This window comes from Clinocottus analis, unplaced genomic scaffold (assembly GCF_023055335.1).
Source record: "Clinocottus analis isolate CAN_PGR_092001 unplaced genomic scaffold, fCliAna1.0.p SCAF_13, whole genome shotgun sequence".
Taxonomy (NCBI): Eukaryota; Metazoa; Chordata; class Actinopteri; order Perciformes; family Cottidae; genus Clinocottus; species Clinocottus analis.
In genome coordinates this window covers 173,946-191,341 of record NW_027175854.1, presented here as the reverse complement: position 1 = coordinate 191,341, position 17,396 = coordinate 173,946, and the positions used below count along the sequence as shown (strand labels likewise).

The 17,396-nt window shown below is 47.3% G+C and overlaps 1 protein-coding gene across 5 annotated transcripts in view; it reads left to right on the top strand.

Moving 5' to 3' along the window:
• arhgap24 (Rho GTPase activating protein 24) overlaps positions 1 to 16,077 on the top strand; it is a 50,092-nt gene extending 34,015 nt beyond the window's left edge. For 2 of the 5 annotated variants that reach the window (XM_068573681.1, XM_068573682.1), the window contains 7 exons: positions 6,431 to 6,553; positions 9,744 to 9,951; positions 10,677 to 10,809; positions 11,566 to 11,639; positions 11,720 to 11,841; positions 11,927 to 13,067; positions 13,712 to 16,077. In XM_068573681.1, coding sequence (XP_068429782.1) covers positions 6,431 to 6,553; positions 9,744 to 9,951; positions 10,677 to 10,809; positions 11,566 to 11,639; positions 11,720 to 11,841; positions 11,927 to 13,067; positions 13,712 to 13,970 — 2,060 coding nt within the window. In that variant the 3' untranslated portion in view covers positions 13,971 to 16,077. Of the gene's footprint in view, positions 1 to 3,184; positions 3,495 to 5,249; positions 5,373 to 6,430; positions 6,554 to 9,743; positions 9,952 to 10,676; positions 10,810 to 11,565; positions 11,640 to 11,719; positions 11,842 to 11,926; positions 13,068 to 13,711 lie in introns of those variants that run through there. The other 3 variants (XM_068573685.1, XM_068573683.1, XM_068573684.1) reach the window with 3 other exon arrangements.
• Positions 16,078 to 17,396: the final 1,319 nt, after the last annotated feature.

Here is a 17,396-nt window from a genome sequence, read left to right as displayed (position 1 = left end):
TTGTGATTACAGCACAGTGGGTCCTTTGTTGTCTCCCACCTGTTCCTGAGCCGTCAGCTGAAGACCGGCTGCTGCTGGGTTCGGCCACTTATTAAGGCCGCTGGTCAAACTGGAAGGAGCAGTTGTTGGCTCTTTGAACCCCACACAGATGGTCAAAGACAGGACGGCAATAAATAACAGAAAGGTTAGAGGAGAGAGGATGTGAGGTAATCAGGGATATCTTCTGGTTATGAATCAGAAGTAATTTAATAGAAGGAGAAACTCATGTTGTGGTATATTTCCTTTGTTTAACGCTGCACACAGTTTAGAGGTTGATCGCATGAACCATCCGCCTCCGAGGATGCTGCAGCATCTTGCAGTTGGAGCAGAGCTTCCTGTCTGTAAATAGCAGAAGTTTAGTAAACTAAGCCGTCACGTTGGAACCAGAGAGAACTGTGAAGAGGAATTCAGCAGGAAGGATAAAGGGTGTGCCATGTTCTCTTTTCCCTGAACTTTTCTTCACAAGTGAGTCTCAAGGTGAAAGCAGAATCCTTCCTCAGTCCTCCGTCACGCTGACTATTGTTAACCGCTGAGTTTATACAGTTTGCAGCGGCGTGCTGCGGCGTGCTGAATCGGGGGGATTGTGACAGCTGTCACGGTTGTCTCTTCAGGTACCTTCGTGCTTTAGGTGAAGATCTGTCTCCTTGACGCTCCGGCAACAAACCTCGGCTGGGATTGGTCTCGTCTAAGAAGCCAGGACTTAGTTTTTCAAGGAGAGCGAGTCGGAGAATAGTGTGCTGGAGAATAAAACCTGAAGGAAGCAGCGCCACAGCTGGGAGATGAGTTGTGAAAGTGGAGCCGGCAGGCATTTTATTCAGTGGACAGACGTCTCTTCCTACAGGCGACAAGATGATATTTGAGCTCAGGGCTTTTATCGTTCTGTCGCTGACGCTCAATAGACCGAAATCCCGACATCTGTGAACGTTGCAGGGATTAAAAAGCTAATATTTGTTCTTCCCAGGAATGAGGCTCTGCTTTTCTCTGATTATCTGTTAGTGATTGTACTCAGCAGACAAATCATTGATTGACCTGCGTGTGTCTGACATCAGGAGACAATGCTGCAAGAGCTATCTGAGAATGCTGTGTGTGTGTGTGTGTGTGTGTGTGTGTGTGTGTGTGTGTGTGTGTGTGTGTGTGTGTGATGAGGCTACACATGAGTTTCAGTTGCAGCACTTTGGAGGAGAAATAGCATTAGGTCCGATAGAAAAGGGTCGGATCTTTGCCGAGTATGCAAACGCTCCACTTTCATTAAAGCGAGCAGTTTATAGCCGTACGTCACGCACAAAGTGATGACTCCATTATTGCAGCTGCTGCTTTCGTCTGCTGTTCCCGTAAACTCCTCTGGTGGGTAAATGAAGCTGCTGGTCACACACCTCCGCTCCCCTGACTGCTCTTGACGTGCATGCAGAGACAGGTGGTGTCATCTGGTTGACACTTGTATTGTCGCCTGCTTCAAACAGCCCACCAAAGCATCTGCAGCCATCTGCTGGCCCTGATTTTGATCTGTCTTTGGGATGTGTAAATGTGCTAAGATTATTATTTATACCGAGAACGCCGGGTGCAAGGCCACAGCTCTGTCATCCATGAGGAGACCTGGGGACCAGCGCTCTCACAGGTCCAGAAGCTTTGAGGAAGTAGCCCGTGTGCTAAGTGGGTTTGACATATCTCCCTGTCTTTATAAACACAGTAGACAATTCAGCCACTGTGGAAGAATGCTGAGCATCAACAGGAAATGGCAGGCGAACAGCAGTGTGTTGTAACAGCCCTGGTATGCTCTTTAATCCCGTCGCTCGCTTGTTTAATAGCTTCACGGCTGTTGTTTCCAAAAGGAACCGCTGCCTCTTACGCAGCTCGTGGAAACAGAACCAGCCCATTGGTTTGAAACGTGGACAAAAGCCCTCGCGGGACACCAGGGAATCACAACCGCTTTTGCATGACAATCGATGCAAATGTGACACTTTTGTGCGGCAAACTGGCCGACGTGACTAATTGGTGTCACCGTGGAAATCCGTCCGGCAAACACTTGACCAGATGCCCAAACGTGCTCTCACTGTCTGTTAGAGAGTGAGAGCACTTTTTAAAAGCAGGGTGACATGTTTTGACAAACAGTGCTCGTTGCACAAAGCACACGTTTTACAAGAAAGTGTATTTTTGCACACGCACGGCCTAATAAACTACTGCAAAAATAGCCTGCACCTGCTGTGACACGTAACCTGAGATTGTAGGTAAATAGACACAAGGCTTCTTTAATTGGTGGGAACCCTCCAGAACAACACAATGTCAGCTTTATGTCGTTGTCATCATTCTGTTTTTATATTTGAATATTGCCTCCTGGCTATGAAAGTATGCATAGATGTTCTGTAGGTGGTTTTTTTGTGGAAATCTAAATGTTTCCTGTTGCACTAGAGGACAATAATGGTACTGAACAGTTAATTAAACAAGTTTGGATCAGTTTAATTATACTTTATTACTGTTTATTATACTTTATAAGTGTTTGTGCTTTTTTTTGGGGTCATTTTTTGTCGTTACCTCGCTTTAAGGATAAGCATGGTAATATTTTATATTCTCTCACATGAGAAGACCAACACGACCAAGAATATTAATAAGTTGCCTGTGTGGCCATAACCTGACATAACATATTCATTTGTGCCATGAAGCTCTGAAAATGACTGAAAACACCTCCGTCAGCTTCACAGCGGTGTCCTGTAACTTCACCACCATGAACAGTTTATTCCCTGCACACCGTGCTGGTGCCCGCTGCAAACATGTATCAACACACAGCTCAAAATAGTCCACAATAAATGCACAATTTACCTCTTTTTGAGTAACGTGTACTAAAATGAAACTGCCCACTTCTTTTTCTTCAGGAGATTAATTCTCCTTTGTAAATGTAAAGCCCTTCTTCAAAAATATACCAGCGTTTCCAGGAGGAACATGGACTTTGGACTGGTTTGCTTCAGACCCTTAAAAAGCTTGGAGCGGCCCTGGTGGTCTCTCTCTCTCTCTCTCTCTCTCTCTCTCTCTCTCTCTCTCTCTCTCTCTCTCTCTCTCTCTCTCTCTCTCTCTCTCTCTCTCTCTCTCTCTCTCTCTCTCTCTCACACACACACACACACACACACACACACACACACACACACACGTCGATATGCTCTTCCTCTCCCCGTCTCTGCATTAAATCCGGTATTGTATGAGTTTGTCACCCGACAGCACTTGCGGGTTTGTTGCCGTGAGCGTGACGCGCGGTCCCGCGCAGCCACGCAGCTGCTCCGCGCGGCCGGAGAGCGGCTCTCGTGCGCGGGGGGAAGTGAGCGCGCCGCCGGGAGATCAGCGGCTCGGTGCGTCGCTGTGGTGACAAACGGCTCCGGTGGGAATCTGTTGCGCGTCGCAGGTTTAAAGAGAAGCGCGCGCACGAGAGAGAAGTGACATTGTGGATGTGAGCCCCGCGCGCGTGAGAGGTGAGCTGAAGCTGCCTCTTTGTTTCTGTTGCTGAGAGGCGGAATTGTTCAAACAGCCAACAACACTCATGTTGTTCCGCGAGATTAAAAGCCCCGGATGTGATCGGCGCGAGGGGATCAATCGCGTCTCCTCAGCTGTAATCAATGGGCTGAGGGGTCAGCGGCGGGGGGTGGCTAATCACTGGATCGGGAGCAGAGGGTCAGCTGCTATTTATAGGAAGGACGTGATGTCAGATCACGATATGGGTCAAAACTTCCACTTGTGTCTCTGATGGGAGTGTGTGTGTGTGTGTGTGTGTGTGTGTGTGTGTGTGTGTGTGTGTGTGTGTGTGTGTGTGTGTGTGTGTGTGTGTTGGTGGATGTTGTGCACGTGCAGGCTGCAGTGATGTTTGGACACTTCATGCAACATTCATCTGTTTTATTACAACATCGTGAAACTGTGACTTTCAAAGTTTAGAGTTTCTCTGTTATTTAAAAAAAGCTAAGCGAATAAAAATCACACGTTCATAATGGATCATTTTGTCTTGATTAGTCTTTTAAGTGCAGACATTTTATTGTTACTGCTTTATTTACGCCTTCAACTCATGAATATATAATCTCAATCTGCTGGATGTGTTTTTTTTAATTTGTTGTCTCCACAAAATATAAAAAACAAAATGCTATATTTTACTCTTAATGGATATTTCACTTTTGAAAAGCTGGAACATTTGTCCAATCAATGAATTGCCCAATGATGTCGTCTTGTGGTGACATTAAGTCATCGTGAGCAGTTTGGAAATGTGAAGAATGTGTCGTAAAAGTAATGTTCAGGATCGTTAAACGGGACCAACACTGACTGATTCACACACAAAACCCAGGCGATAGATGCATCCTCATATTCCCACAAGGTGAGGCATCGCCCTCGCCACACTGCCTGTGTGTACAGCGTGTGTGAACATTGTGGACATGCAGAATGACACTGGAGGCAAACACTGACATCTGCTGCTCGTCTGCTCATGAAGACGACAGCGTCAGAGTCAAAGTGAGGCTTTACGTTCAGCCGAGTCATCCAGATGAAAACGTTCCCATTTCTCTGTGAGTCTGGATCGTTTCTCTTGGTTCACATGTGGACTTGTTGTCGGAGCAACGCGTGATCATAATGACTTTACATCTGAATCATGTGTTGACACACGAGTACTAAAGTGTCTACAACATGTTTGTGTTGTAGTTTTTCTAATGCTTTGCGCTTTAAAAACTAAATGGATCTTTTGTTTTGCTGCTGAAAACATCTCAGGTGTCTTCCTTCATTCTCACTCGTGAGGACTTCCTATTGATAAAGTGTCATGTTGTGTTGTCGCAGTCTATAAATATGTTTCATATGCAACACACACATCTCCTGCAACACAATCCATGGAGCAGGATCCCGCTGGTCAAAGTCATGAATAATTCAGCGGCCGTGCAACAGCATTGGTCTCTCAGTCGCTCGTCTCTTCCTTTAACAGAGCAGGTGCATCTCTGCACATGACACCGGTCCTTGTTTGTTTGTTTCTTTGTGTGTTTGTGTGTTTGTGTGTTTCATCCCGCTGTGGATGAAGTGGAGCGGACATGAATGGTTCTGTTGTCATCGTAACCCTGCAGCCAGACTCAAACCCTCCACTGCGGGCTGTCGGGTGTCGCATGGCGGCAGCGAGCTCGTGGCCGTTGTGCTGCAGTTGTGTTGCTCTCATGGAACACACACTTCCACTCACAGATGAGGCTTTGATTCATCACCGGAGGAGAGTGTAAAGGGCGGCGCGCCTGTTCAAAGTTACCGTGTTTCTGGTTGAGTCGTAGTACATCATGATGTCATCAGAGGGCGCTCAAGGTCAGCGGCGTGCCGGTCACTCAGAGGTCACACAGGTAAACATCGTGCTTTCAGCGCTCGGCTGTTTTCAGAGTTTTGGGCTGTTTTGCTTCGACATGGAAGAAAACATCCAAAACACTCAGCTGTTGTGTTTTGATGTCTGCAGTGAGGTTAGCGTTAGCTGAGGCCTCATTTGCATATTGAAACATAACTGTTCAACAATAGAAAACAACTGTTGTCTTATCGTCAATAATGAAATGGGGAAGATTATTGGTGATATTCATGAGCAACAATTTCTTTACGCTGTTGCAAAAAACATGACATTTAACAATACTTATCTTAAAGGACGTCTTCTTTGAATTAATTTGTTTTTCAGGCTGTGAGACAGAAAGTTCCACTTCAGTTGTATTTACATTCTCCAAACTTTGCACTTCCATTCCTCTCTGCATCTCTGAAGGTTTCCACACTTTGTTTCTGCAGCGTTGTATTTCTGTACACGTGGGAAACTGTTCTGTGGCTGCTGGCAGTGTTTTCACCTTCATGAGGAGGTAGAAAAAGATATCTCAGATTCTCTTTGTAAGAAAAATATTTGTCTCTAATTCGGTCAACAAACTATATTTCCACACGCTTCATCTCTCGTTCATATTTCTGTTCAGGAAAAGTTTGCAAATGAGCAAATATTTCAGAGGACGCCGCCTCATTTGCATATTGAAACACAAGATGTGAGAAAACATGCAGAAGTATTTGATGTTATCACCATGTGCTGAGTATCGCCATATAATGCAATTTATTAAAAAAATCAACTGCAAATTGTCCCCAAAGGAAAACTTTGTCCACACAAAATAAATAGATTTTATTATTTTTTTCCCAAAACATTAAGAGTTAATAAAATGAAAGATCAATACTCGGCTTCTGTGTATTGATATAATATCGCCACGCAGAATATCGCGGTGCTGTATTGAGTTGTGGACTCATCCTCCGTTCAAAACATGTTTTACTTGTTGTGTACTTCGGTGTGTGTTCAGAGTTTCATCCCAGAAGATGTTGAATGTGTGGTCGTTCCGGCCGACAGGACGTTGAGCTCATCCCTGTTTGTCTCTCTTTCCGTGAACAGGGGGAGACAGAGAGCGGATGACAGCCAACCATGAGACCTACCTTCTCATGGCCAGCACCCAGAACGACATGGAGGACTGGGTGAAGACCATCCGCAGGGTCATCTGGGCCCCTTTCGGTGGAGGTCAGTGTGCACAACCTGTGTGTGTTGATGTGCCGCTTCTCGAGGCTCATGACATCTGCAGAGTTTGTCGTCCGTTTGGATGACTTGTCAAGACGCTGCAGGACCGATAAATGTGTGCTTTCAATCAGCGCCGGCTCTGCTAGGGCCGTATGAGCAACTACATGTAGTACTACATGTATTACTACATATAGTACGACATGTAGTACGACATGTACTACTACATGTACTACTACATGTTGAAAGTTGTTTCTAAAGCGAGTCCGTTGTCGTATGAATCAGCAGGTTGCCTCCTGCATGTGGTAGTCCAGGTGGTGTGTGTCCCGCCACATGTTGGTTGCATCACTACAATGTGAGGAATGTCTTGACTTCACACTCTGCGTCTGCGTCTTCATCCTGTTGGTTGTCTCCATCCCTCCTCTTCAATGCCTGCAGGGCATCAACGTGCTCAAATCAGTTCCATATGTCAAAGAAAACAACAAAAACACCGGTGATGTCATCACGTGCGCTGTAACTCACAGCTGAAGTGCACGGCGCTGTGGTTGTCGCTAAGAGCTAAATGCTAAATGCTAAGTGCTAAGTGCTAAGTCCCGCTAGTGACTTTCCAGGCTGCCATTGTCCCACATTGTGTTTTTTCGAGCGGGGCACAAGTGCGGCATTTGAGAGCGGACAGGCCGAGCCGGCCCTCTGTGTGACACGGTGGAGGGGGCGAGGCCGAGCCGGCCCTCTGTGTGACACGATGGAGGGGGCGAGGCCGAGCCGGCCCTCTGTGTGACACGGTGGAGGGGGCGAGGCCGAGCCGGCCCTCTGTGTGACACGGTGGAGGGGGCGAGGCCGAGCCGGCCCTGTGTTTGCAGTGCGGGGAGTTTGATATTGATCGCGGTTGACTGCTCTTCAAAAGGACGAGCCATTTGTCAAAGATGCCACAAGAAAGGTGGCTCCAAATGGGAGCACACACACACACACACAGAGCACACACACACACACAGAGCACACACACACACACACAGAGCACACACACACACACACACACAGAGCACACACACACACACACAGAGCACACACACACACACAGAGCACACACACACACACACATTGCAGGCTTTCACATTTTGCAGCAGCAGCAGACTTGAGCTGAGCCCTGATTGGCCGGTTCGTGCCTCTGAAGTGAGGTCACACATTTGTGTTGAGAGAGTGACGGACAGCGAGGGCAGATCCCCAAAATGAAGCCGGGTTTGAGCTGCCAAAGGTCTGCTGAACACTTGTATGATACTGAATGGATGAATGAATGAATGAATGAGTTACTGGCCAGAGAGAGAGAGCTTGAGGTCATGTGCAGTTGTGGCCTCGCCATCTGGATCTTTGGGGATTTATTTCATGGTAATTACCCGTTGTTTGTTTTTACAGTTTAGTTTGCGCTGTGGTTGCTGTTGGATTAAAGATGTGAAGTGTTTGAAGTGTTCTTAACGCTGAAACACTTCATGTCCTCCAGAGCCGACATGAGAGATTTCATGTGTTTTCCTTCAGTCAGTGTGTCATGTCTGCTCCAGTCTGAACCTCTTTCAACGTAAAGTCCTTACTGTGACGTCACAGTGAAGTGTTTCCCTTCCTTCTGCTTCTCATGAGGCTTCGGTTCAGTGTGTGTGTGTGTGTGTGTGTGTGTGTGTGTGTGTGTGTGTGAGAGGGGAGATGTCTCTCTTGTGTGCTGAAGTCTTTGTAGTTGTGCTACAAGCCAGCAAACATGTCAACACACATGCGTGCTGCTCATCGTTGCTTCCCACACACACACACACACACACACACACACACACACACACACACACACACACACACACACACAGTTACATGTGACTCAGGGAAAACATTCCCAGACTCATGGCCTCATTTTCATCCCGTCACTGCTGCTTCTTCTCTGAAGTTCATCTCTCTTCCCTCTGTGGAGTTTGACTTCTCTCTCTGGTCCAACAGTGAGGAAATGGATCCACAGCTTCAGATGTTTCTCTGTTTTACAGTTGTGTCTCATTTGTGTTGCTGTGAAGACTGAAGAGGAAAAGCCCTGAAGCTGCTGACCCTGAGGACCAAGACCAGAGAGACTTTTACATTTCTGAGCTGCAGCTTTTCCCACGAAAGATGACGGGAGAAAAACGTTGACTGTGAGATGGAAGTGAACGTTGCTCTTAACCTGATGCCTCTCGTTTATTCTGCATCGTTTTTTATTTTCCTTTCTGCCCAAACTGCAAAAAAACAAAGTCTTTTTGGGGTAAAAGCTGGACTGCAGCCACGTTAACGTCTGCAGCTCTGGTGTGTTATCGCGTTACAGATGCATTGATGGGCTCTTCTTGCAGAAGCTCACGATCGGCCTCAGGAGGGGTGAGAGTGTCTCACGGTGCCGAAACACGACGGGGCGAAAAAAGCAGCTTGATGATTTTATTGAAAAGCTGCAAAAACCTTAAACCTTAAACAATTTGATTTCACGTGTTGCTTCTTTCTCTCCAACGCTGTTAAAAGCACGTGAACACTCGGCCGTACGCCACCGTGTGTGTGTGTGTGTGTGTGTGTGTGTGTGTGTGTGTGTGTGTGTGTGTGAGTCGCCTCTGTCTGTCTCTGGAGACCGGAAAAGTATGCAGATCCAAATCTCCCAGGAAAGGCTGCGTTAATCCCGTCTTGAGTTGCGTCCACATGAGACGGCTGCAAGTGGAAATCAGGCTTTTCTTTCCTTTCTGAACGCTGCTTCCTCACACGAAGGCCAGAGCTGCTCGGCGGAGGTTTGAGATGTGATCATCAGACTGAGGCTTTGTGGGTGTACACATTGTTTTGGTCGATCCAGCCTCAGCAGAGTTATTATTATTATTTTCAGTCAACTTTAACTCTTCTCTTTCATGTGCTTTCAGCTGCAGATGCAAGGCCGTTGGTTTTGCTAATTCTTTTGAAGAAAAGCTCTTTTGTCCTCGGGATTTAAAATAGTATTGATATTTTAAAAGGTTAAACTATAATTTGTGATGTTGGCTGTGAAGAGAAACACATTGTGTGTGTTTATCTGTTAAAGACATTAAGAAACTCACTGCAGCCTGGTTCCCACATAGTGAATAAAAGAACATGAACCACGTTCATCACAGTGAAGAAAGGTTCAAATACGAGTGAAACTCTTTTGAGGCCATTCATTAACGCCGTGCCGTCACCTTGTGTGTTTCAGGGATCTTCGGGCAGAAGCTGGAGGAAACTGTGCGCTATGAGCGTCGCTTTGGGAACAAGCCGGCCCCCATGCTGGTGGAGCAGTGTGTGGACTTCATCCGGCGGTGGGGCCTGCAGGAGGAGGGCCTCTTCAGGATGCCCGGACAGGCCAACCTGGTCAAAGAGCTGCAGGACGCCTTCGACTGCGGAGAAAAACCCTCTTTTGATTGGTGAGGAAACAGGAAGCGGATCCCGACCGGAGGTCCCACGAGACAATACGGCCACGATACTTAAGTCCTGATACGATATCATCGCGATACTTTGAGTATCAATTTTCAAACGCATAAAATCGGGTGGGATAGTTTTATTTTTTCCTGAACACTAAATGCCCTGAAGATAGTTTGCTGTATTATATATCCAACAGGGTGAATTCCTGTGTCGAAGTCAAACTCCAGATGTAAACTTTGCCCTCAGACGCAAAATCGATTGTTCAGACCAATGAAAGGAATTCATTTTAATGAGCAATTTATTTAAAATGTGACGTTCTTCATCCTTTAACGCAGGATGAGAGAAATACATGAAGTATGCAGGAACAACAGCTCCACCCTCCTCTGTCTCTACCGTGTCTCCTCACCTTGCTGACTCCCTTGCTCCCTCCTTCCTGCCTCCTTCCTGCTTCCTTCCTGCCTCTCAGCCGCCTCGCTGGCTCATTCGAGCCGGAGTGGAAATCCTCTTCTGAACTGTTTTCTGTCTTTTCCTAAAACGTGTGATTCTCCTCCATGAAGTTCTGCAGCGAGCCCAACTATCTCATGTAGACTGATGGTTTCATGTTGCTCGTGGTCTTCACGTGGTTTGTTCTTTCTGCAGAGTGTGAATGATGTGTTTGCCTCCGTGCCACAGACTCTTAATACTAAATAACCTCTTCCTCTTCCTCCTCCGTCTTCGCCCTGTGCAGTAACACAGATGTGCACACAGTCGCCTCCCTGCTGAAGCTGTATCTCAGAGAGCTGCCGGAGCCCGTCGTCCCCTTCCACAAGTACCACGACTTCCTGTCCTGCACCAAGCTGCTGGGAAAAGATGACGAAATGGTGGGAAAGAGGCAGGAGACGGCGCTCTGCTCTCCTGCACCGTGATAGTTGCTTTATGTTCTTCTGACTCTCATGAGTCATGGACCTGCTCGGTGGCCTGAGAGCTGCCGCCGCTCAAAAGACTCAAAGATTTCACTTTCACACCATGAAGAAAACGATGCTTCCTCTCAGAGGAACATCTGTCCACTGAGAGCCCACGTCTGTGACTCCGTGTTATTTTATGTTTAGTTTAAACGTCTCCAGCGTTAAAGGAGGAGAAGGAGTCAAATACATTTTAATTAAAGGAGACATAAGTAAGCAGAATGCTGAATATTCCTGAAAAGGTTCATGACGGAGTATTGCAGCAGGTTGATGGTCTAAAAAAACATATGAATTCAAAGTATCTACACATTTTGTTTATTATTTTGATCTGAACCAGTGCAACACTACTTCCTGTCATGAAGACAAACACATTCCCTCATCTGAGAGAATAAACATCTCTTTGAACAGAAAGCCATGTGAATAATTAATACTCATTGTTTTCAGATGACAAATCTTTTTATGTGTTTGTTCCTTTAAAAAACTAATCGTAGCTTTCTTTAAAAAAAACAACCTTGATGCTCTTTCAGTTTTAATATAATTATTTTAATGTGTGCAACATTTTCTTTGTGGGTGTGATTGTTGTATTTGCTCATATTTTATCATAACTTTAAGCTTGAATGTATTCACATTTTATTTTCTTCCACTTCCACTAAAAAGCTTCTGCATCACCTGCAGGGCATGAAGGAGTTGAGAAAGCTTGTGGAAAACTTACCTCCAGTGAACTACAACCTGCTCACGTACATCTGCAGGTATTAACAGATGAATATTAAAATGATTGACATCCGGTTCTGATCATCACTGAACACGTTTCTCTTGTGTCTCTTGTCAGATTCCTCGATGAAGTCCAGTCGTATTCAGGAGTGAATAAAATGAGCGTCCAGAACTTGGCCACGGTCTTCGGTCCAAACATCCTGCGGCCGAAGGTGGAGGATCCAGTCGCCATCATGGAAGGTCTGTGTGCTCGCCGCTCGTTTGTGACGTCTGTGCCTTTAAATAAGGAACATGTTCTCAGTAGTGAGCGGTCTCGTGTCCTCAGGTACGGTTCTGGTCCAGCAGCTCATGGCCGTCTTGATCGGCCGTCACGACGTGCTCTTCCCTGCGGATGCGGACAGCCCGGCGGCCCTGGAGCTGGTCAACAACAACGTGGAGCCGCGGCGGCGAGCCTCCGCCATCACCGCCGTGTCTGAAAACGCCGAGAACAACAACGCGCCGGCGGCGCGGCTGTGTGTTTGGGAGGCGCCCGAGTCGCCCTCGCACCGCCGGCCGGTGGACAACGCCGGCTCCCCGCGCTCGGCGAGCCCTCGCGGCGGCACCGCGGGGCGCTTCGACGTGGCCCGCAGTCCGCCGCTGACCATCAAGAAGAACCCGGCCTTCAGCAAAGGCAGCGGCATCGTGACCAACGGCTCCTTCAGCTCCTCGCCCTCGTCGGACCCCAGTCACGACAAGAGCCCGACTTTCAACGGCGGCGGGAGTCTACCGGCGCGCCGCGGCGGGACGCTCAAGGGCTCCGGCACGAAAATGGGCACCGGCGGCGTGACGGGCGGAAGCGGCTCCGGCGGGAGCGGGACCGGGGTCCTGCGCATGGGCGTCTGCGGCAGCACGGACGCGGGCGGCGGCGGCGGCGTGAACGGCCGCAACGGCCTCTGGGTACCGAACGGCTGCGTGACGTTGCGCGAGAGCGGCCGGGCGCGCGACTGCGAGCAGACGACCAACCAGAACCGCCTGTCCACGTACGACAACGTCCAGTTGAACCAGCACAACCTGCAGCAGCAGAACCAGGTCGCCAACGCGTGTCTGAACAGCAGCCACGAGGACAAGCAGAGCGTGGACAGCGCCACCTGGTCCACCTCCTCCTGCGAAATCTCTCTTCCCGACAACTCCACCTCCTGTCGCTCCTCCACGACCACCTGCCCCGAGCAGGACTTCTACGGCGCTCACTACGAGGACCTGGACGAGGGGCCCCAGTCCAACGGAGGAGGCGACGGCAGCAACAGCAACAGAGAAGGAAGCGGCGGCGGAGCGGCGAGGAGCAGTCAGGGGACCAGCAGCAGCAGCAACAGCGACAGCTTCTCCGTCGGTAACGGAGCCGGCGGCCACAGCGCGCTGCACAGCTTGGTGGCCGGCCTGAAGCAGGAGATGCACAAGCAGAAGACGGAGTACGAGGCCAGGATAAAGAGGTGAGGGCTTTGTGGTGAGACTGCTCCGGCTCGGCACCGTCGTGTGAACGCCGTCAACCTTAAACCTGAGGCTCTCAAACGTTTTCTGTCTCCACTTTGAGGAAGCAAAATGTTCCACCGCCCCAACAACATGGAAACAAGATGGTCCAGCTTGTTGAGACTCCTCCATCATGCTGTTTTAATTAAGAGATTAAAGAAAATGTAAATCTCAAGTGAACCAGATTGCTCCATCTGACAAAAACTAATAACATGTGCAATCACTTTGTTAAAACAATGCACATAAAGTTATACATGTGCAAAAAATAACTCATATTCGGCAAAAAAGATGAGCAAGGAAGCCGGTTGGGTCCCTGTTTTCTCCCCATAGTTTCATGTTGAAGTGTCCTTGAGCAAGGCACTGAAGGCTCAGAGCTTCACCGCAGCACAAAGCTCCTTCATTACTGAGGATGATGACATGCAGAGAATAATCCCCCACTGTGGGATTAATAAAGGTTTCTTAAAAAGAAAAAAAAAACTACCTTAAACCCTAACCATGCACTCTACCTCCTCCCCCTCCTCTTCCTCCTCCTCTACCTCTTCTTCCTCCTCCTCCCCCTCCTCCTCTTCCTCCTCCTCTACCTCTTCTTCCTCCTCCTCCTCCTCAGCTTGGAGCAGCGTAACCTGGAGCTGGAGACGGAGATGGTGGGCCTCCACGAGGAGCTGGACCAGGAGAGGAAGAAGTACACCATGGCGGAGATCAAGCTGCGCAACGCTGAGCGCGCCAAGGACGACGCCGAGCGGCGCAACCAGACGCTGCAGAAGGAGATGGAGCAGTTTTTCTCCACGTTCAGTGACCTCACCGCGACCGGCAACAGCCCGGCCGCCGACCCCCGCCGACCCGACCGAAACATCTGGATACAGTGAAGGCAGGCGGGGAGACGGGTTATGACGAGGACAATGCGAGGCCTCCAAACAGGATTTGGGTGTTGAGGGGAGGAGTCGGGAAGTTGCATTGCTAAAGGTTAACGGCATGTTTTAATTTAAGAAACAGGAGGCGTGGCTGCAATGGAAGCCGCCTTTATAAATGTAGACATCACCTGGAGTGATGCCGGACTGACATCTGTAAATACAGCGTTATTTAAACAGCAGACACACCCCAGTGCACCATGGTCTATGATACACAGGACTATTGAGTAATGTTCAGAAAGGTTAAAGGTCATAATTCACTTTTAAAAATCTAACCAAAAACATCTTCTTGTCTATGTGACTCTGTATCTGCTCATGTACATATAGAAGGAAACGATGCGGATAGAAAATACTGTCATACGTGTGTAAAAAGAAAGGAGAAGTGATCCTCACATGTTTATCTGGTATTTAAGCAAAGTTATCAATGTTTTATATTAAGATTTATCCTTGCACTTACGTGTTTGTTAAGTCTCAGCGAGGTGGTACTGAATGTTCTGTCGGTCGATGTTTTACCATGTGACACATCCTGCACCGTGTGACACGCCCCGTACCGTGTGCCACGCCCCGTACCGTGTGACACGCCCTGCACGTGTGCCCGTGCTTCACCCCATGACCAAAACAAGAGCCTGTAATGTAAATATTTTATAGATAATCTGCAGATGGTATAGCACGTGTTGGGATTGAGGAATGTGTTGCGATGAGCAAACGATGCATTTGAAGACTTGCACGATGGGTCATTGGCACAAATCCCAGATCAAATAAAAATGAGTGCATTTTGAATTTCAGTCGACAAATTGTTCCCTCTGAGGAGACGCGTAGCTGCCGTCTTCCTCTGAGCAAACCAGATTTAAGTTCAGTGAGCAAGATGGCGCTCGAGGCCGGTGTACAAGACGTGAACGTCTGTAACGTGACTGCATATCGTTGACGTCTTTATACGTGTTTATGTAGCTTCAAGCCAAATGCACACACACACACACACACACACACACACACACACATACACACACACACACACACACGCGCTGTGGATTCGCTGACAGGTACAAAACTCCCAAAAGAAGCTGCTGCCGGCTCCTCTGCAGACCAGGTCCCATGTCCACCTGCTGCTGCCCGGTGCAGGACATGTGGCATGTGACATGTGGCATGTGACATGTGATATGTGGCATGTGACATGTGGCATGTGGCATGTGACATGTGGCATGTGGCATGTGACATGTGACATGTGACATGTGACATGTGGCATGTGGCATGTGGCATGTGACACATGAGGGAGGGAAGGAGGAGCCGGCTCGTCTCACTTTGCTCCTCCACCGGGAAATAACGGGCTCCAGCCGAGCCGACAGCGGCACCGAGTTCTGTTCACCACAAAGGATTGTGGTCACGGGGCCGGAGGGGGCGGAGCCAGGGGGAAATGTTCATGACATGATGCTTGATACACAAAAGAACTAATTATGAATAATAAAAACACTTTTTATTTGAGTCTGTTATTTACTTTTAGAGTCTCTCATAACTTGTATTTATTCATGAGTAGATTTCAGAACTAGAACTAATTACTATTTTCATTATCAACATTAAATAAATAATATTTATGATGCAAAATGTGCAGTTGAAGCCGGAACCATGAAATGATTGTGCTCGTATTCTTATTATTACTATTATTATTATTATTATTACTCCAATTGAGTGCTGTATGATAATGAGGTATTTGGCATGACATATAGAAACATATAATTATTTTAATGTGGTCGCAAATATTTAAATTAAATGAAACAGCATCATAAAAATGAAACAAGATGGCTGATAGGATGTGTTTCAACTGGTGGAAAAGTCTGCCAATATTCACCATAACTACCAAACACAAGCAGAGAAGGTATGAAAGGTTTATGGAAATATGTGATAGTAAACAAAGCTATTCATCTTTATATTTTATATTAAACTCCTTCAGAAAGGCAGTGCACTTGCTTTCATGCTTGTTTTCACCCATAAACATATAAATGACACAAATAAATGACTCCAGGAAATAATAAACGTGTACACTGTCGCCCAAGATCAAAGATTTTGTTTATTTTCAATCACATACATATACTATTTTTACATACACAGTTCCTTTAAAATGTTGTGTTTACAGTAACAGCTTTCAGTATTTTTTTGTCTTTTTCTTTTTCTCTTGCATTTGTTTTGACTTCATTTGAAAGAAGCCTGAAGCTTTGAGATCAGCGTGAAACAGATATTATTATTTTTTTTCTTCATTTTGTTTTTTCAACCTGACAATGTCAAAAGAATGATTCATTAAAACAGCACGGAGTCAAAGAAACGAGAAGGTCCTTGTAAAAGAATTGAAGAAGAACATCACCTGATTCAGATGAGCTATACCGGGTTTCATTACTGGAGACTGGGAGCGTCCCAGCATGGCCGACCCGCTGCAGTAGCTTGCCTCCCTGTCTGAGTGCAATAAAGTTGTTATTGCATTGTTGGATTGTTGTTATATACAATATGACTTAAAGAAAGAGGTGAAAAATTAATAAACTGGGGGTCACAAGTCCAAAGATGTTACGTCGGCACAGCGGAGTACAAAATGCATCCCAACCTGTGAAATTGGCGATAATATTACGCTGAATGACACGTCGGCCATTTTCAGATTACAAACAAACGGCTGACGGACGCGAGTTTGAATCCTCAATCGACAAGAGATCGCTTTGACTCGCTCGAGATGCAACGTAACAGGATCAGTCGTCGACATGTTTCTAACTTCTAAGGTTCACGTGACCGAACGTGAACACGCACACGAGCTGCTTCCAAACACGCGTACCGGCTCGCCATCCACATTCTTATGCGCGAGCGCACAACATCTCGTCTGGAGAGAAACATGTGAGAACGTGAACCGTCCAGGTCACATCTTCCAACCCAACCCGACAACACGCTTGTGTGCTGAACGCTGGTGACTTTGAAATCACACGGACACACACGCTGGTGACGAAGCAGAGCAGCGGCGCCGCGAGAGAAACAATTCATTTCTACATTCAGTGCTGACGCGCCGGCCGTTACACTCATCTCTGCTTCAGGCGCGTCAGGACGGGATCAAAAGCACCTTCTGATTACAACAGAATTGTCTGGAGGGATGTCTGATATAAAAAAAGATCACATTCAGAGAGAAATAAAAAGGAAAGAATTCCTCAAAAAGAAGAATGGAGTTGGGATGGATATGAATGCCCTGTAGAAACATCTGTGGTGTTGGGAGTCGACTCAAAACACTTTGACCCCCTTTTGTGAGAGATTCATCTGAACCAGTTTAAAAACACAAAGAAATTTGCAAAGTTGCACCCTGTATTTTGAACGATTGCCCAGACCCTGAACAGAGCTAGCCGCACGAGCTAGCCCCACGAG